Source organism: Sprattus sprattus (genome assembly GCF_963457725.1).
Source record: "Sprattus sprattus genome assembly, chromosome: 7".
NCBI classification, from domain to species: Eukaryota; Metazoa; Chordata; class Actinopteri; order Clupeiformes; family Clupeidae; genus Sprattus; species Sprattus sprattus.
The window spans coordinates 4359620-4374619 of NC_137926.1; the positions used below are offsets into that span (position 1 = coordinate 4359620).

At 47.6% G+C, this 15000-nt stretch overlaps 2 protein-coding genes across 3 annotated transcripts in view; one reads left to right on the forward strand and one right to left on the reverse strand.

Moving 5' to 3' along the window:
• mtrex (Mtr4 exosome RNA helicase) overlaps nt 1-9603 on the forward strand; it is a 36836-nt gene extending 27233 nt beyond the window's left edge. The window contains exons 22-27 of the mRNA XM_080842147.1: nt 786-949; nt 2456-2561; nt 4863-4919; nt 5189-5351; nt 7644-7748; nt 9465-9603. Coding sequence (XP_080698273.1) covers nt 786-949; nt 2456-2561; nt 4863-4919; nt 5189-5351; nt 7644-7748; nt 9465-9517 — 648 coding nt within the window. The 3' untranslated portion in view covers nt 9518-9603. The remainder of the gene's footprint in view (nt 1-785; nt 950-2455; nt 2562-4862; nt 4920-5188; nt 5352-7643; nt 7749-9464) is intronic.
• Nucleotides 9604-9614: 11 nt separating this feature from the next.
• Nucleotides 9615-15000, reverse strand: part of plpp1a (phospholipid phosphatase 1a) — a 20773-nt gene continuing 15387 nt past the window's right edge. For both annotated transcript variants that reach the window (XM_080842149.1, XM_080842148.1), the window contains exons 4-6: nt 14077-14134; nt 11086-11262; nt 9615-10320 (exon numbers count right to left, since the gene is read on the reverse strand). In XM_080842149.1, the coding sequence (XP_080698275.1) occupies nt 10201-10320; nt 11086-11262; nt 14077-14134 (355 nt within the window). In that variant the 3' untranslated portion in view covers nt 9615-10200. The remainder of the gene's footprint in view (nt 10321-11085; nt 11263-14076; nt 14135-15000) is intronic.

Genomic DNA, 15000 nt, shown 5'->3' on the forward strand with positions numbered 1-15000 from the left:
ATCCTTGGAATACCCCCCTGGTGCTACAGAATGGCGTCTTTGTCCCGGCTCACATAATGGTGCCGTACTGTGGTGGTCACATGTTGACATGTCCTGTGTGTGTGTGTGTGTGTGTGTGTGCGCTTCACCTTACTGTGGTGGTCACATGTTGACATGTCCTGTGTGTGTGTGTGTGCGCGCTTCACCTTACTGTGGTGGTCACATGTTGGCATGTCCTGTGTGTGTGTGTGTGTGTGCGCGCTTCACCTTACTGTGGTGGTCACATGTTGGCATGTCCTGCTTCAGATAATGGTGCCGTACTGTGGTCGTCGTGTGTGTGTGTGTGTGTGTGTGTGCTTCACCTGTGGTAGTCACATGGAGGCGTGTCCTGCGTTGCTGGCCCTGTGTGAAGGTGCTCCATAATGTTCCTCACATGTTTTTCCTTTGCTGTGAATTTTTAATGTTTTTTTTTAGATGACCTTTTTGTGAGTTGAGTGAAATATCATGTTGTGTTGTGTGCTATATCTGGTTGGGGCACGGGGCGAACCTTTGGGCGTTCCTCAACCTTTTCCAAAAAGAGTTAGCAGTCCAATTATGAACTGTGTGTGTGTGTTTAACAATGTCTTTTTCTCTCTCTCTCTCTCTCTCTCTCTCTCTCTCTCTCTCTCTCTCTCTCTCTCTCCCTGTTCTTTCTCTCTCTCTCTCACACTCTCTCTCTCTCTCACACTACCTTTCTCTCTCTCTCTCTCCCTGTTCTTTCTCTCTCACTCTCTTTCCATGTCTCCGTTCCTCCTCCTGTTCCCCAGATTGCGGGCAACATCAAGGCAGCGAAGCGGGAGCTGAAGAAGGCTCGCACCGTGCTGCAGATGGACGAGCTCAAGTGCCGCAAGCGTGTCATCCGCCGTCTGGGCTTCGCCAACGCCTCCGACGTCATCGAGATGAAGGGCCGCGTGGCCTGTGAGATCAGCAGGTGAGGGCCCGCTCTGTGTGTGTGTGTGTGTGTGTGTGTGTGTGTGTGTGTGTGTGTGTGTGTGTGTGTGTGCTTGACCTTACTGTGGTGGTCACCAACCATCGAGATGAAGGGCCGCGTGGCCTGTGAGATCAGCAGGTGAGGCCTCGCTCTCTGTGTGTGTGTGTGTGTGTGTGTGTGTGTGCTTGACCATACTGTGGTGGTCACCAACCATCGAGATGAAGGGCCGCGTGGCCTGTGAGATCAGCAGGTGAGTCCTCGCTCCGACCTCCGACCCGTCACACGACCCGTTCAGAATAGTCACACACACACGGTTCCGACTCTGATCTAGTCACACACACGCGACTCTACACAAGAAGACCCGTTCAGATCAGTCACTCACACGGTTCCGACCCTACACCAGACCCGTTCAGATAGTGTCTCACACACACACACACACACACACACAAACTCAGTTCTGACTACACAAGACCCGTTCAGATCAGTCACACACACACACACACACACACACACACGGTTCCACCGTTTATTCAGTGGGTTGAGATTTAATGTAAGCTCCTCAGTGGCCAACCTCTGGTCTACCCATGCCCCGCTCCCATCTACCCATGCAGTGCCTGCCAAAACCCAACATGACCCATTCAGATAGTCCTACTCATGGTTCTGACCCTACACCAGACCTATTCAGATCAGTCACACATGCGGGTCCGACCCTACACACGACCCGTTAAGATCGGTCCCACTCACGGTTCCTCACTGGGCGGTATGTTCAGTACTGTGAGAACACCTGTTAGCTGCACGGAACCTCAAACACAGCTGAGGGAAAGATTCCAATTTGGGTCGGCTAAACTTTAGCGTACTCTTAGAAGGCCTGTGTGACGCAAGCATTCAGGCCGCCGCTCATCCTGACCCCAGCGCTAGCATTGTGTGATTAATAAGTGACGAGTTATCTGTGAAACTCGGGCTGTGTAAGCGACTGGAGACGCCACCTCAGAGGAAGCTTGATTGTCAGACTAGACGCAAATTAAAACCACAGTGTCCGTAATCGAGCCGCTTGATAACGCTCTGGTATCAAATGCTTTTGTAGGAATGGAGCCGCAGATCTTAGGTGTGTGTGTGTGTGTGTGTGTGTGTCCTTCACCACAGCGGTTGGATTGAGGGGAGTGTTTTGTGATTTTAAGAGGTGTTCCTTTCCCATGAATCCACTTTCCTGATCTTCACCATAAAATTCAGTCCTCCAGGTTTAAGTCGAAAACTCCACTTTTTTTTAAGGGCAGCAGTCAGACATGACCCCTCACCTGTCAATCACAGTCATGACCCTGACCTGTCTGTCAGTCATGACCCCTCACCTGTCAATCACAGTCATAACCCCTGACCTATAACCCCTGACCTGTCCATCAGTTCCGACTGCTGTGTGTGATCAGCTCTCACTGACACTCACTCTCTCTCGCTCTCTGTGTGTGTGTGTGTGTGTGTGTGTGTGTGTGTCGTCTCGTCTCTGTCCTGCAGTGCTGATGAGCTCCTCCTGACTGAGATGGTGTTCAACGGGCTCTTCAACGATCTGACAGCGGAACAGGCCACGGCTCTCCTCAGCTGCTTCGTGTTCCAGGAAAACGTAATTAAAAACACACACACACACACACACACACACACCCCCACACCCTCCTCTCTTCCCCTGATTATACTTTCATCACACACACAATCACTCCGTAAACTCTTGGACATCCACTGGAAGTGCTTGGCCCTCTCTCTCTCCAGGAAAACTTAATTTAAACACACACACACACACACACACCCCCTCCTCTCTTCCCTTCCCCTGATTATCCTTTCATCACACACACAATAACTCCGTAAGCTCCTGGAAGTGCTTGGCCCTCTCTCTCTCCCCGCGGCAGGTATTCCAAATGCTTGTTGACAGGAGGAGTGTTGTAGTCTGCGTGGCCATTTAAGGCTAGGAGATTAGGAGCAGCCCGTGTGAGTGTGTGTGTGTGTGTGTGTGTGTGTGTGTGATCAGCGCCAGGGATCTGTAGCGGGATTCAGATGGAGCTCAGATCAAATCTCTTTACGGTGCGTCCAAATACAGAGGAATTCATAGCCATGCCTGGCCGACAGGTCTCTGCTAAGTCTCTCTCTCTCGCTCTTTCTCACACTCTCTCTGTCACCCCCTCACTCCCCCTCTTTCTCTCTCTCTCTCTCTGGTGTTGGCTTTGCAGATTTAATTTTTGTTTTCCATGCAAACATAGTGCTCAAATGTGTTTGCGTACACACAAGCGCACACACAAACACAAATGTACACCAACACTGCTAAGCAAAAATGTGAATTGACTAATGACCTCATTAGTCTTGTTCATAGCATTTCTTTCCTGTGACATGGCCAACCCCTTTAGTGAGTGTGTGTGTGTGTGTGTGTGTCTGCAGCTTAATCAGTGTGAATGGCCAGCATGCACAGCTGGCGTTTAGCATCATGTGTACACAAAAGGCCTGTGTGTGTGTGTGTGTGTGTGACACACACACACACACACACACACACACACACACACACACACACACACACACACACACACACACAGAGATGGATAGCACAAGCGTGAGTGAGTTAGGGGACAGCTGTCTCTCGCTCTCAATCGCCTGTCAGTGTCAACCTTTTTCTGGCGGAGCGGGAGAGACCAGGGGCCTGGGTGGGGAGAGAGGGAGGGAGAGACCAGGGGCCTGGGTGGGGAGAGAGAGAAAAAAAAGAGTGAGAGAGGGAGCAGTATAGATTGAAGAGAGAAAAAAAAAAGAGTGAGAGAGGGAGCAGTATAGATTGAAAAGAGAGAAGAGGAGAGATGGAGTGAAAGTGGAAATGGAGAGAGAAACTTGGCAGACTGTCCCAACCTAGTTCATAAGCCCAGAAGTCCAGCTCAGCTCGGCACACACACACACACACACACACACACACACACACACACACACACACACACACACACACACACACACACACACACACACACACGAGAGAGGGAGTGTCCTGAGACTGGTGCTGGGGGTCCTGGATCCCTGCCGGTTGCTGCCCCACGGCCATGCCAGAGGAACTGGGTGAAAGAGCAAGTGTGTTTCACCACGATGTGCCCTGGTACACTCTCCATGAGTCCAAACTCTCTCATTTAACACCGGAGTAGAGTGTGTTTCACCACGATGTGCCCTGGTACACTCTCCACTAGTCCAAACTCTCTCATTTAACACCGGAGTAGTTCAAAGCCAAGGCTGAAGGGCAGGACCAGCCGTATAATTGGCGCTCAAAGAGGCGCTTTGCAGTGGCTGATGGGTCACAGAGGAGTGTGTGTGTGTGTGTGTGTGTGTGTGTGTGTGACCGCTCACCAAGTCTGCCTTGAGTTTTTTTTGTGGTTTACTTTTGAGGTTATATGCACTTTTCAAGGACTTGGCCTAATAGGTTTTGTTACTATAGAAACAAAACCGTGGCAACCACTGTCAAATCATTCCCACCCATGATGTCTTAATCTGGTGCCGACGTTCAAGGTGTGTTTGAGATCTTTATGTGAAGGGGTTTGTGCGTTGCTATGGAATTATTGAGGCGTTGCCGTGCCAAAACTATGGAAACTGATTTCCAAGCAGACCCACCCTGTGTGATTTTTGAATGTGTTATGAAGCCTCACTAGTTTTGAGGTTTCAGCCTTAATGCGTATACGCTTGTGCTGGAGTTGTGTTTAATGTTATAGCTCTATGTTGTAGTGAGGTTCTCAGTGAAGCACCGTCCTTCATGTCATATGCAGTATGATTTTGTGTTTATGTTTGGGTCTTGTGATTCAGTGTTCTGCGTTGATTGTGTCCTGTGCATTCATAAGTCTGTGATGATGTTGCTCTGAAAGCAGGGGTCTGAGAGCTGTCTGTCTGTCTGTGTGTGTGTGTGTGTTTCTAGGCTAGTGAGATGCCCAAACTGACGGAGCAGTTGGCTGGACCCTTGAGACAGATGCAGGTAAAGAAACTAAGTTATCTGAACTTCAAATAAGGAGTGGCGACGTGTCAGTCAAATTCAGCCGATGTTAAAAGACTGCTATGATGACATTGCATGTATAACATACCGTTGTCTAAGTCTGCTGTGCCCCCATAGAGTTTTTCGTTGGTTCTAAAAGTCTGTGTGTGTGTGTGTGTCTGTGTGTGTCTGTGTCTGTGTGTCTGTGTGTCTGTGTGTGTGTGTGTGTGTGTGTGTGTGTGTCTGTGTCTGTGTGTGTGTGTGTGTGTCAGGAGTGTGCCAAGCGCATTGCCAAGGTCTCGTCAGAGGCCAAGCTGGACGTGGACGAAGAGACGTACCTGAACGCCTTCAGGCCACACCTGATGGACGTGGTCTACACCTGGGCCAACGGCTCCACCTTCGCCCAGATCTGCAAGATGACGGACGTCTTCGAAGGTGAGCCCTCCACACCGCACCCATTCCGATTCACAGCCTCGATCGTCTAATGTTGGCACAGCCCCTGATCCACAGCCTCGGACATCTAATGTTGGCACAGCTACTGATTCACTAGTCCTGCCAGCATTGTGTTCCATTTCATTGTTGAGCAGACATCTCCATGGAGACACTCGGGAAACGTTTGTGTTTGTTTAGAAGAAAAGGCTGAATATGTGACCTAGAAAAAGAAAGTAATTAATGAGAATGGCCCATCAGCCATCAACTTGCACTACTGTGAATGCATTAAGACTGGATTCATGAATTAATTAATAGTTAACTGCATTGGGGCTTGGATACAATAAATACCATAATTATTTGATTCTTTTGCTCAATAATCTCAGTCTGCGAGCAGTTAGTGAGTTGTTTTTTTTGGAGTTCATCGCAAAATTCCTCTCGCATGAAGAAACGCTGATGCAATTCCGACAATCAATAAGTGTGACTGATCGGCCGAAGCGTAGGCTCGATTCCCATGCCAGCCAGCCAGCAGGATGATGTGTAATCAGAGCTTTCAAAAACACAGATCATTTTCCTCCAGTTTGGAGCAGGAAGCTAGAGGTCCCAGAGGAGTATTAGCCATTACTGCCAACACACAAAACACACCGTGAAGGCTTGGCAAAAGTGTGTGTGTGTGTGTGTGTGTGTGTGTGTGTGTGTGTGTCGGGGGTGTTCATGGAGCCCCTGACACCATGAGATAGCGGAGGGCTTTGGCTCGGCCTGCCAGGTTGACGTGTCGTCCTGAAATATGCGCAGGGTAACCCGACTCCACTTCAGCCGCCAGAGCCCCGAGAACAACACTCTCGCCTGGGGAGGCACCCGCACAAGTTTGCGTGGGCTGCGAAATATGCTGGCAAACGTGCAACCAAACTGAGGCCGCATCTTTGGAGGGAGGGAGAGGTGGAGGGAGAGAGAGGTGGAGGGAGAGAGAGGTGGAGGGAGAGAGAGGTGGAGGGAGAGAGAGCGAGAGGTGGAGAGAGGGAAAGAGGGAGAGGGAGAGAGCGATCTGTGCTGAGAGTGCGGTTGTGGTAGTACTGGAGTCAGGATGACATTGTGTGATGTGCGGGGAGGCAGAGTGAGAGCTCCAACACCGATAGATTCCACACGGTCATCGAGGGGAGAGATTGTCTCATTCCACTTGTTCTCTCCCTGTTCGACAACCCCCCCCCCCCATCTCGTTCGGAGAAATCTAGGTCATCGCGACTTCTGGGTTACCAGTCGTAAAGCCTCATCACTGTGGGCTAATGAAATTCACAGAAATACATTCATGAGTTGAGATGTACGTACACACACACACACACACAGCATGGTTCCGTTCTGGAGTGTTCCAGGCTGGATGCCCCTGCATTAGTCTTGGATTCTTTCTGCGGGAGGGCCTCTCCACGGCATGTTTTTATAATGTTTGTCATAGAGTTCCGCACACTAGCCAGCTCATATATTTGTCAGTGGACTGGCTCTCTGCACACATTTGCGTATGTGTCTGTGTGTCTGTAATTGTGAAACAAACAACTTGCCGTAATTATTTAGGTTGGCTATGGGACGACACACACACACACACACACACACAGTCACGCCAAGTTACCACAAATGTTTTCTTATTGGTTGGGCGTGTGTATATACTGTTGCCACATACTAGTTCTATGTAGATCTCTTTCTGTATGGTGTATTCCTTTTGTAGCGATTAAGTATTAAGACATTTGTTTTTTCTTTGTGTATTTATTAATTTGTTTTCTAGTAGATGTGAAGTTGAAGTGAGGTTTAAAGAGAAACTAAAATGTCTTGCTCTAGAAATCGCCACCACAAAATAGTTTTGATCACAAAAACAAATAGTGAAATCCTGCAGGTACGGCTCAGTTTCTGGAGTGACAGTTCACTACTGCCTGTGACATCTGACATCTGTTTCAGATCACCACAGATCGACAGTCAGGCATTTTGTGGTAACCTAAAATCTGCATTGCGATTTGATCCAGTAGATACTGGTTGTACCGGAACCAGTGCCATATTGGCATTGGGTTTCGGTGACTAGGCTTGTGTGTGTTTACGTGTGTGTGTGTGTGTGTGTGTGTGTGTGTGTGTGTGTGCGTGCGTGTTAGTGTATCCCCGCTAATGCCCCTCTGCTCCTGCAGGCAGTATCATCCTGTGTGTGTGTGTTAGTGTATCTCGCTAACGTGCTCCTCCGCTCCTCAGGCAGTATCATCCTGTGTGTGTGTGTGTGTGTGTGTATGTGTATCCCCGCTAACGTGCTCTTCGGCTCCTCAGGCAGTATCATCCGTTGCATGCGGCGTCTGGAGGAGCTCCTGAGGCAGATGTGTCAGGCAGCCAAGGCCATCGGCAACACCGAGCTGGAGAACAAGTTTGCAGAAGGTAAGCACTCTCCGCAGAACCGGCCCCTAGAACCAGCCTCTAGAACTAGTCTGTGTGTGTGTGTGTGTGTGTGTGTGTGTGTGTGTGTGTGTGTGTGTGTGTGTGTGTGTGTGTGTGTGTGTGTGTGTGTGTGTGGGGCTCATCACCTGTTCTCTTGGTGGGTTCTGCGTGGGATTCTGCTGGTTATCAGCTTTGTAGGTTGTGAAGCCTTTAGATGGCAGATGTTTGAACATTCAAGAACATTTCATTATGTAGCAAAAAAGTATTCAATAAGAATTGTAAAGCTTAGTTCCAAAAGGATCGCTCTTTTAAAAAAAAAAATCAGATTATCACATTAATTAATCCCATATATTGTATATGGGTAAAAGTTGTAATGTTTCATCACAATACTGAAAGCAGTGTGTTCACAAGTATCTGTGCTGCCTGGCGACATTAGCATATCTAATGCATATCACGTTAGCATAGCTAATGTCCCTTCTTCCTTGATAAGCACCCTAGGGGAAGGCGTTCTGTTCTGCAAGCTCAGGTCTTATTTGCCAAAAATTAAATCTCATTTGGCCCTAAAACATCACCCCCCTGTGAGGGCAGAACTTTTGTAGAATTTTCTTTTGATGCTGATCAAAGTCTCGAGCGGCCGATACTAAAATAAGCAGACGGAAATAGCCGAGCACATTGCTGAGTTGGCCTGCAAACGAGCTGATAACGATCACATCCCCCTCCCGTCAGTCCCCACACTGCTTGAGTCCAGAAACAGAACTAAACCCAGAAAGCTCTCAGAGATCAAGACCCAGTATGCTCTCAAAGATCAAGACCCAGTATGCTCTCAAGTTTAAAACCCAGTATGCTCTCAGAGATCAAGACCCAGTGTGCTCTCAAGTTTAAAACCCAGTATGCTCTCAAAGATCAAGACCCAGTATGCTCTCAAAGATCAAGACCCAGTATGCTCTCAAGTTTAAAACCCAGTATGCTCTCAAAGATCAAGACCCAGTATGCTCTCAAGTTTAAAACCCAGTATGCTCTCAGAGATCAAGACTCAGTATGCTCTCAAGTGTAAAACCCAGTATGCTCTCTGAGATCAAGACCCAGTGTGCTCTCAGAGAGATTCTCACTGTAGAAAGAGCTCTGATCTACGGTCAGATTGCCTTGACTAGAGTATTGGGTTATTCATGAGTCACTTTGCTGCCTCACTGGTCCCAGATCAGTGTCCCTGCTGCGAAATACTTAAAATACTGAAATACTTCGTGCTCCACAACCACACATAAGTTTTATGTAATGTACGCCAGAAGAGTTATGTTATGCTATGATATGTTTTCCATTTATTTTATCTATTTATTTTATTTCTTATTCCAATTTGTATTAATTTCTTTTTGATGTTTATGTATATAGATCCTATTCCTACTATCTTGCTATCAGGCTGTGGTTCAGAATGCCTGCCCAGCACTGCCCGCTTTCAGTCACACACAGCAGATAAATGGCCACAGATTAGAACAACGTGGTTATACGCACACGTGATGACCTTTGACCCTGATGATTAGCGGTAATGATGGCATCGTGATCGTGTGCCTGTGCTCCATAAAGGTCTCCGTCGAGTCTGAGCCCAACCGCAGATATTTTAACAGGCTCAGCAAACACGCAGCAGGAACATAAAACTGTCTGAAAGGAAATTTAAGCACAGTAACATTCTTTTTTTCCTCTCTCTCTCTCTTATTCTGACAGGAATTACAAAGATCAAGAGGGACATAGTGTTTGCTGCCAGTCTTTACCTGTGATTCCCCTCCAGACCCACAGGACTGCTTGTTCTTTTTGACTCCTTTTCATCCTCCTCCTCAACATGTGTTCTGTATCATGAGGCCGCACACAATGACATTTGAAATCATTTGAATGTTTATTTGTGTTAACAAGCATAATGGCTTTGTGTTTTTTTTTTTTTTTTTTCTTTTTTTCATATTCTTTCAGAAAGCGTAACATATTTTTTTGTACATACACTTTTAAACATAATTTTAATTAAAAAAACGTCTGTATAGTGATTTTTTTTCTTTCTTTCATACAGATAAAAAAAACAAACAAACAAAACAAACAAATCGTGTGTGTGTGTTTCTTCCGATGCATATAGAGAGCTACACTCTTCATATTAGTTTGGTAAGGGAGAGAGATAGAAGCCGTGGTGGCAGCAGTAGCAGCAGCAGTCCGGACAAGGCAACATGGAACAAACAAACAACAGCGTCTGTAAGGAACAGTCAAGCGTCCACTCTCGGAGCACAGACCCAAGCAGATACATTCACAGGTTCTCCACCAGCAGTGGTCCACCCCCTTCAGAATTTTTTTTCTTCGTTTTTTTGTCCTCTTCTTGCTTTTCTTAAATGTTCGTTTTTTATTTATTTTCAAAGTTGCTGCGTGCTGTAATCTCTTCCCACCGGATCAGTGGTGTCAAGGACTTCAGTTCCTCTGGAGCTTAGCTGGGGCTGTCGAAATGGTTTCCATTGGTCGGGGTCTCCTGGAGAGTGGTGTGGGGGATCTCAGTCTCTTTGGCCGGCTCGACCCGGTTCTTGAAGAAGTCCGACACGACAAACACCTGCGAGAAAAATATTAGTTTGTCAAAAGGAATTGGCTTGAGACCATTTTTTTTCATCTTATATTTTTGGTTTGTTTATTTTTCTAGGGACTGAAATCTGAACTCGGCCCTCAATCACCCATTAGAGGAGAGCACGCGGTCCCCAAAGACATGGAAGACATTCCAAAATTGTATCTGGCAGGCTCAATGTCATGTTATTCTCCTACTCTGGCCCCATAAATAATTCCCAGTCTTAGGGGAGATCTGAGTGTGTTTATAACATCGGAACGGGGGGGTTTCCAGCCCACAAGATGTAAAATAACCGCCAGATATTTAACTAGATAACAACAAGAAGGCCCAGCAGCTGAATCTGGTGATCATGTTCTGAAGCACTCTACGGAGGAAAAGGATTCAAAATATACTCATGTAACGAAACATCCATCCCATTCCCTGCAACCATGTTCGAGACAGATCTGAGAGTCCTTGCTGGACATGACTAACAGATGAGTGGTGTGTAGGAAGATCTATACTTTATGCACGTAGACTAGGAAGGTCTGTTTAAATGTATGTAGACTGGGCGGATCTATGTTCTGTGTATGAAGACTAGGCAGATCTGTGTGTGTGTGGTCTGGGCAGCTCTATGGTGTGTGTGTGTGTGTGTGTGTGTGTGTGTGTGGACTGAGCAGCATTATGGTGTGTGTGTATGTGGACTGAGCAGCATTATGGTGTGTGTGTGTGGACTGGGCAGCTCTATGGTGTGTGTGTGTGTGTGTGTGGACTCCTCACCACTAGGATGGCCATGAGGGCGCCCTGCAGCAGTCCCGTGAGCACGTCGCTCCAGTGGTGCTTGTAGTCAGAGACGCGGGACAGGCCCGTGTACACCGACGCCGCGATCAGGAAGAACTGAATTGTGGGACGCAGGAGTCTGGCCCACTCAGCCTGCAGCCTTGCCTGAATATACAGCTGTGATGGACAGACAGAGAGAGAGAGAGAAAGAAAGACAGAGAGAGAGAGAAAGACAGAGACAAAGAGAGAGAGGGAGAGAAAGACAGAGAGAGAGAGAAAGAAAGACAGACAGACAGAGAGAGAGAAAGAAAGACAGAGAGAGAGAGAAAGACAGAGACAAAGAGAGAGAGAAAGACAGAGAGAGAGAGAGAGAGAAAGACAGACAGAGAGAGAGAGAAAGATAGACAGAGAGAGAGAGAAATACAGAGACAAAGAGAGAGACAGAGAGAGAAAGACAGAGACACAGAGAGGAGGAGGGGTACGGTCAGCAAACATCGATACATGCCACACAGGAAAAACACGACCTCGTCCCTTTCAGCCATGGCATGTGATTCTGAAAGCTGAAATATGAGGTGCCACATGTAGAGCCGTGTAATAAACCTCTGGATGATTCTGAAGGCTGAAATATGAGGTGCCACATGTAGAGCCGTGTAATAAACCTCTGGATGATTCTGAAGGCTGAAATATGAGGTGCCACATGTAATAAACCTCTGGATGGAGGACTTTATGGGCTCTGGCAGTCTGAACAGGAAGTATAATTTCATGCGTGGGGTTTGCTAATATGTAGCTTCCAGAAGCCGCATGTGCGTCGCTGTCCAAGGGCATGTGGGGTGGTTTGGCCGTGCTTCCGTTGTTTTGCCGGTTGTGTGGCCTTGTTTGTCTTGGTCAGTAGTGTTGCCTTTGGTGCTGTCTGGACCCACGCCTGCGGTTCTGTGTGTGTGTGTGTGTGTGTGTGAGAGAAAGGGACATAGTAGCTGTGCTAGTGGTTGTATATTGTAGCGTTTGAATGGCGGTCACTACAGGCACTTCTCTCCTCGGACACAGAAAAGCCCTCCTCGAGGCCTCAGTGTAGAGACTGTCAAGATGATTATTGTTGCTAGGCAGACAAGGGGAGGAGCCAGCGAGCCACGTTCACATACATCAGTGGTCAATCATTCAATTCACTCAATTCCTTCTGACATGATGGCGTTGAAGGCCACTGCCTCAACACAGGAGTGGGTGTAGACACCGATTATAAACCCACATGTTCCCTCTTTCATTAGGTCCTTACAGTGGAACCAGAATCAAGATCAGTACAGTGTAACCCCTAGGTGTGTCTCCGTAATGGAAAAAGCCTGTCGACATTCTGGAGTCATCTTTTGTTTACACAATGTGTCTGTTTATATTCCTGAACTTCGCCCCCATGTCAAGTGGCGCTCCATCCTGAGGCCATAAAGGCATTACATAACAGCAATCAATGGCTCATCAGTCAGCAGCCCATGAAGAGTGGACACGTGTGTGTGTGGGTGTATGTGTGTGTGTGTGTGAACGCGTCACAGCAACCAATGGCTCATCAGTCAGCAGCCCATGAAGAGTGGACACGTGTGTGTGTGTGTGTCATCAGTCAGCAGCCCATGACCAGTATACAGGTGTGTGTGTGAGCGTCAGGGAGCCTTCAGAGTTCTCTTGGAGTGATTTCTGGGCTGTGATGTACATTGGTGTTTTTTCTGTTAGGTGCACTGCATCAATGGCTTTGGTCTGTAATCTTATAATCTAATCACAGCTCTCCCTTCCCTTTCCAGCCTAGATAAGTGTTTTTTTTTTCTCTGTTGTTGTTTATTTCTCTAATGGCCAGGCAGCACTTCGGAGTAGCGTACACTTACTGAGGGTCGGCCCATTAATCACTACAGGCGGGGTTGACAGGCGGGGATGCTTTAGAAGATTCGATGACACAGTAGCTCTTAGCATAGACAGAGACCACATTCAGCTCAAGCGGCCATCTTGCTTAAGTTTATATCCTTTGGAGCAGCTTGGGTGAGGGTTCCCCAATAACCTGTGTGTGTGTGTGTGTGTGTGTGTCCAGTTTTACCTTGAATCAAACACTCACAGTATCTAGTTATAGCCTTTTGATTAACCTAGTTAGTTGGTTCTGAGGAGTAAGGTTAGCTTTTATTACATTCAAAGGCCTCAGTGAATGACATTTTACATACAAACTTGGGTAACCCTATGCGTGTGTGTTCGTGTGCGTGTTTGCGTGCGTGTGCGTGTGTGTGTGTTCGTGTGTGAGTGTGAGTGTGCGTGCGCGTGTGTTCGTGTGTGTGTGTGTGTGCGTGCGTGCGTGTGCGTGTGCGTGTCTTCTGGGCCTATGGGCTTTGCCTGTTTGCAGGATATCCCGGCCCTGAGATAACTCAATGAACAGGCTCCTGTGTTCTCCCTTCTGATCACGAGTGCCTAGGACGCCCTCCTCCCCCGCATGTTCGCTATATTAGGTAGCAAATAAATCATTTAGGCCACGGGCTCCATGCTACACAGGCTACCTTCACTATGCAATGCCTAGAGGTGCCGGTGGTGAACACTGTTCTTTTGTGACTATATGTATTTTTACATTGCTGTTCGTCATGGAGATTCGATGGAAATCTGATTTGTCACACAACGATGGGATGTTCTACCAGTTTTCCGTACCCACTGTGGGCCCCTAATGTTCTCGGACTAATTTGATTTGGCAGTTGGTCAAGGCCAGTGACTTGGGGACACAGACAAGAAGGGAGGCGCACAACAGTCACCATGACTGGACGAAGATGTGGCCTGGCCCTGGATCTCCTCTCAGGCAATTAAGGCAGAATAATTTAATTAGGGTAACAAGATAGGGGGTAAACGCAGACAGACACACACACACACACACACGAACACACACACACACAGCCACACACACAGCCACACACACACACAGCCACAGCCAGCGGCCCTCTAAAGGGCAGAGGAATGAGAGAAGAGCCAGGATAGAATACTTACTGCCAGGAACAGCATACAGTACATGGAGAACGAAGAGTGACCCGAGTAGAAGGAAAGTCTGTAACACAAGAAAGGGAACAGCATCAACTGTAGCTCTCTCTGTCTCTCACACACACGTCAAACATAAGTACAGTGACCCCACAAAACACACGCAAGCGTTCATAAAAACTGTGGAAAGGGGTTGAAAGCATCTACATCCTTTGTATTTCTAGCCCAGATGAACTATGGCTTCCCGAGCCCCCCCTGTCCACTTTTGTCCAACACACACACACACACACACACACACACTTATCCACACCCATTTCCGGGTGATAAATGGCATCCAGGAGGTTATCCTGTGCTGACTGCTGTGTGTCTAGGGAAGGGTGTTTGAGTGTGTGTGTGTGTGTGTTGGGTGAAAGGGGTATGGGAAGTCAGGAAAGTCTGGTGTCTTCCTGTTTACATAAGCAGGAGCTGCGCTGCCCAAGTAGCGGTATCCGCCTAGCATGACGGTCTAGCCGAGAGGGCGTGCGCCGAAATAACCATCCCATACTGTGAGCATTGGTTGTGCGTTAGTAAGGACACCGTTGTTTGGTTTGTGAAGACACTAGCGTTAGTTAGGACACCGATGTTTGGTTTGTGAAGACACTAGTGTTAGTTAGGACACCGTTGTTTGGTTTGTGAAGACACTAGTGTAAGTTAGGACATCGTTGTTTGGTTTGTGAAGACACAAGTGTAAGTTAGGACATCGTACTTTGAATTGTGAAGACACTAGTCTTCGTTAGGACGGGATAACCATGTTTGTGAGGACACCATACTCTTGTTTGTGAGGACAGTACCCTTTTGTTTTGTGAGGAAACTAAACTTTTTCTAATGACAGTATCATGTGTTTGTAAGGCCAGTACATTTTTGTTTGTAAAGACACTATACTTTTGTTTATGACAG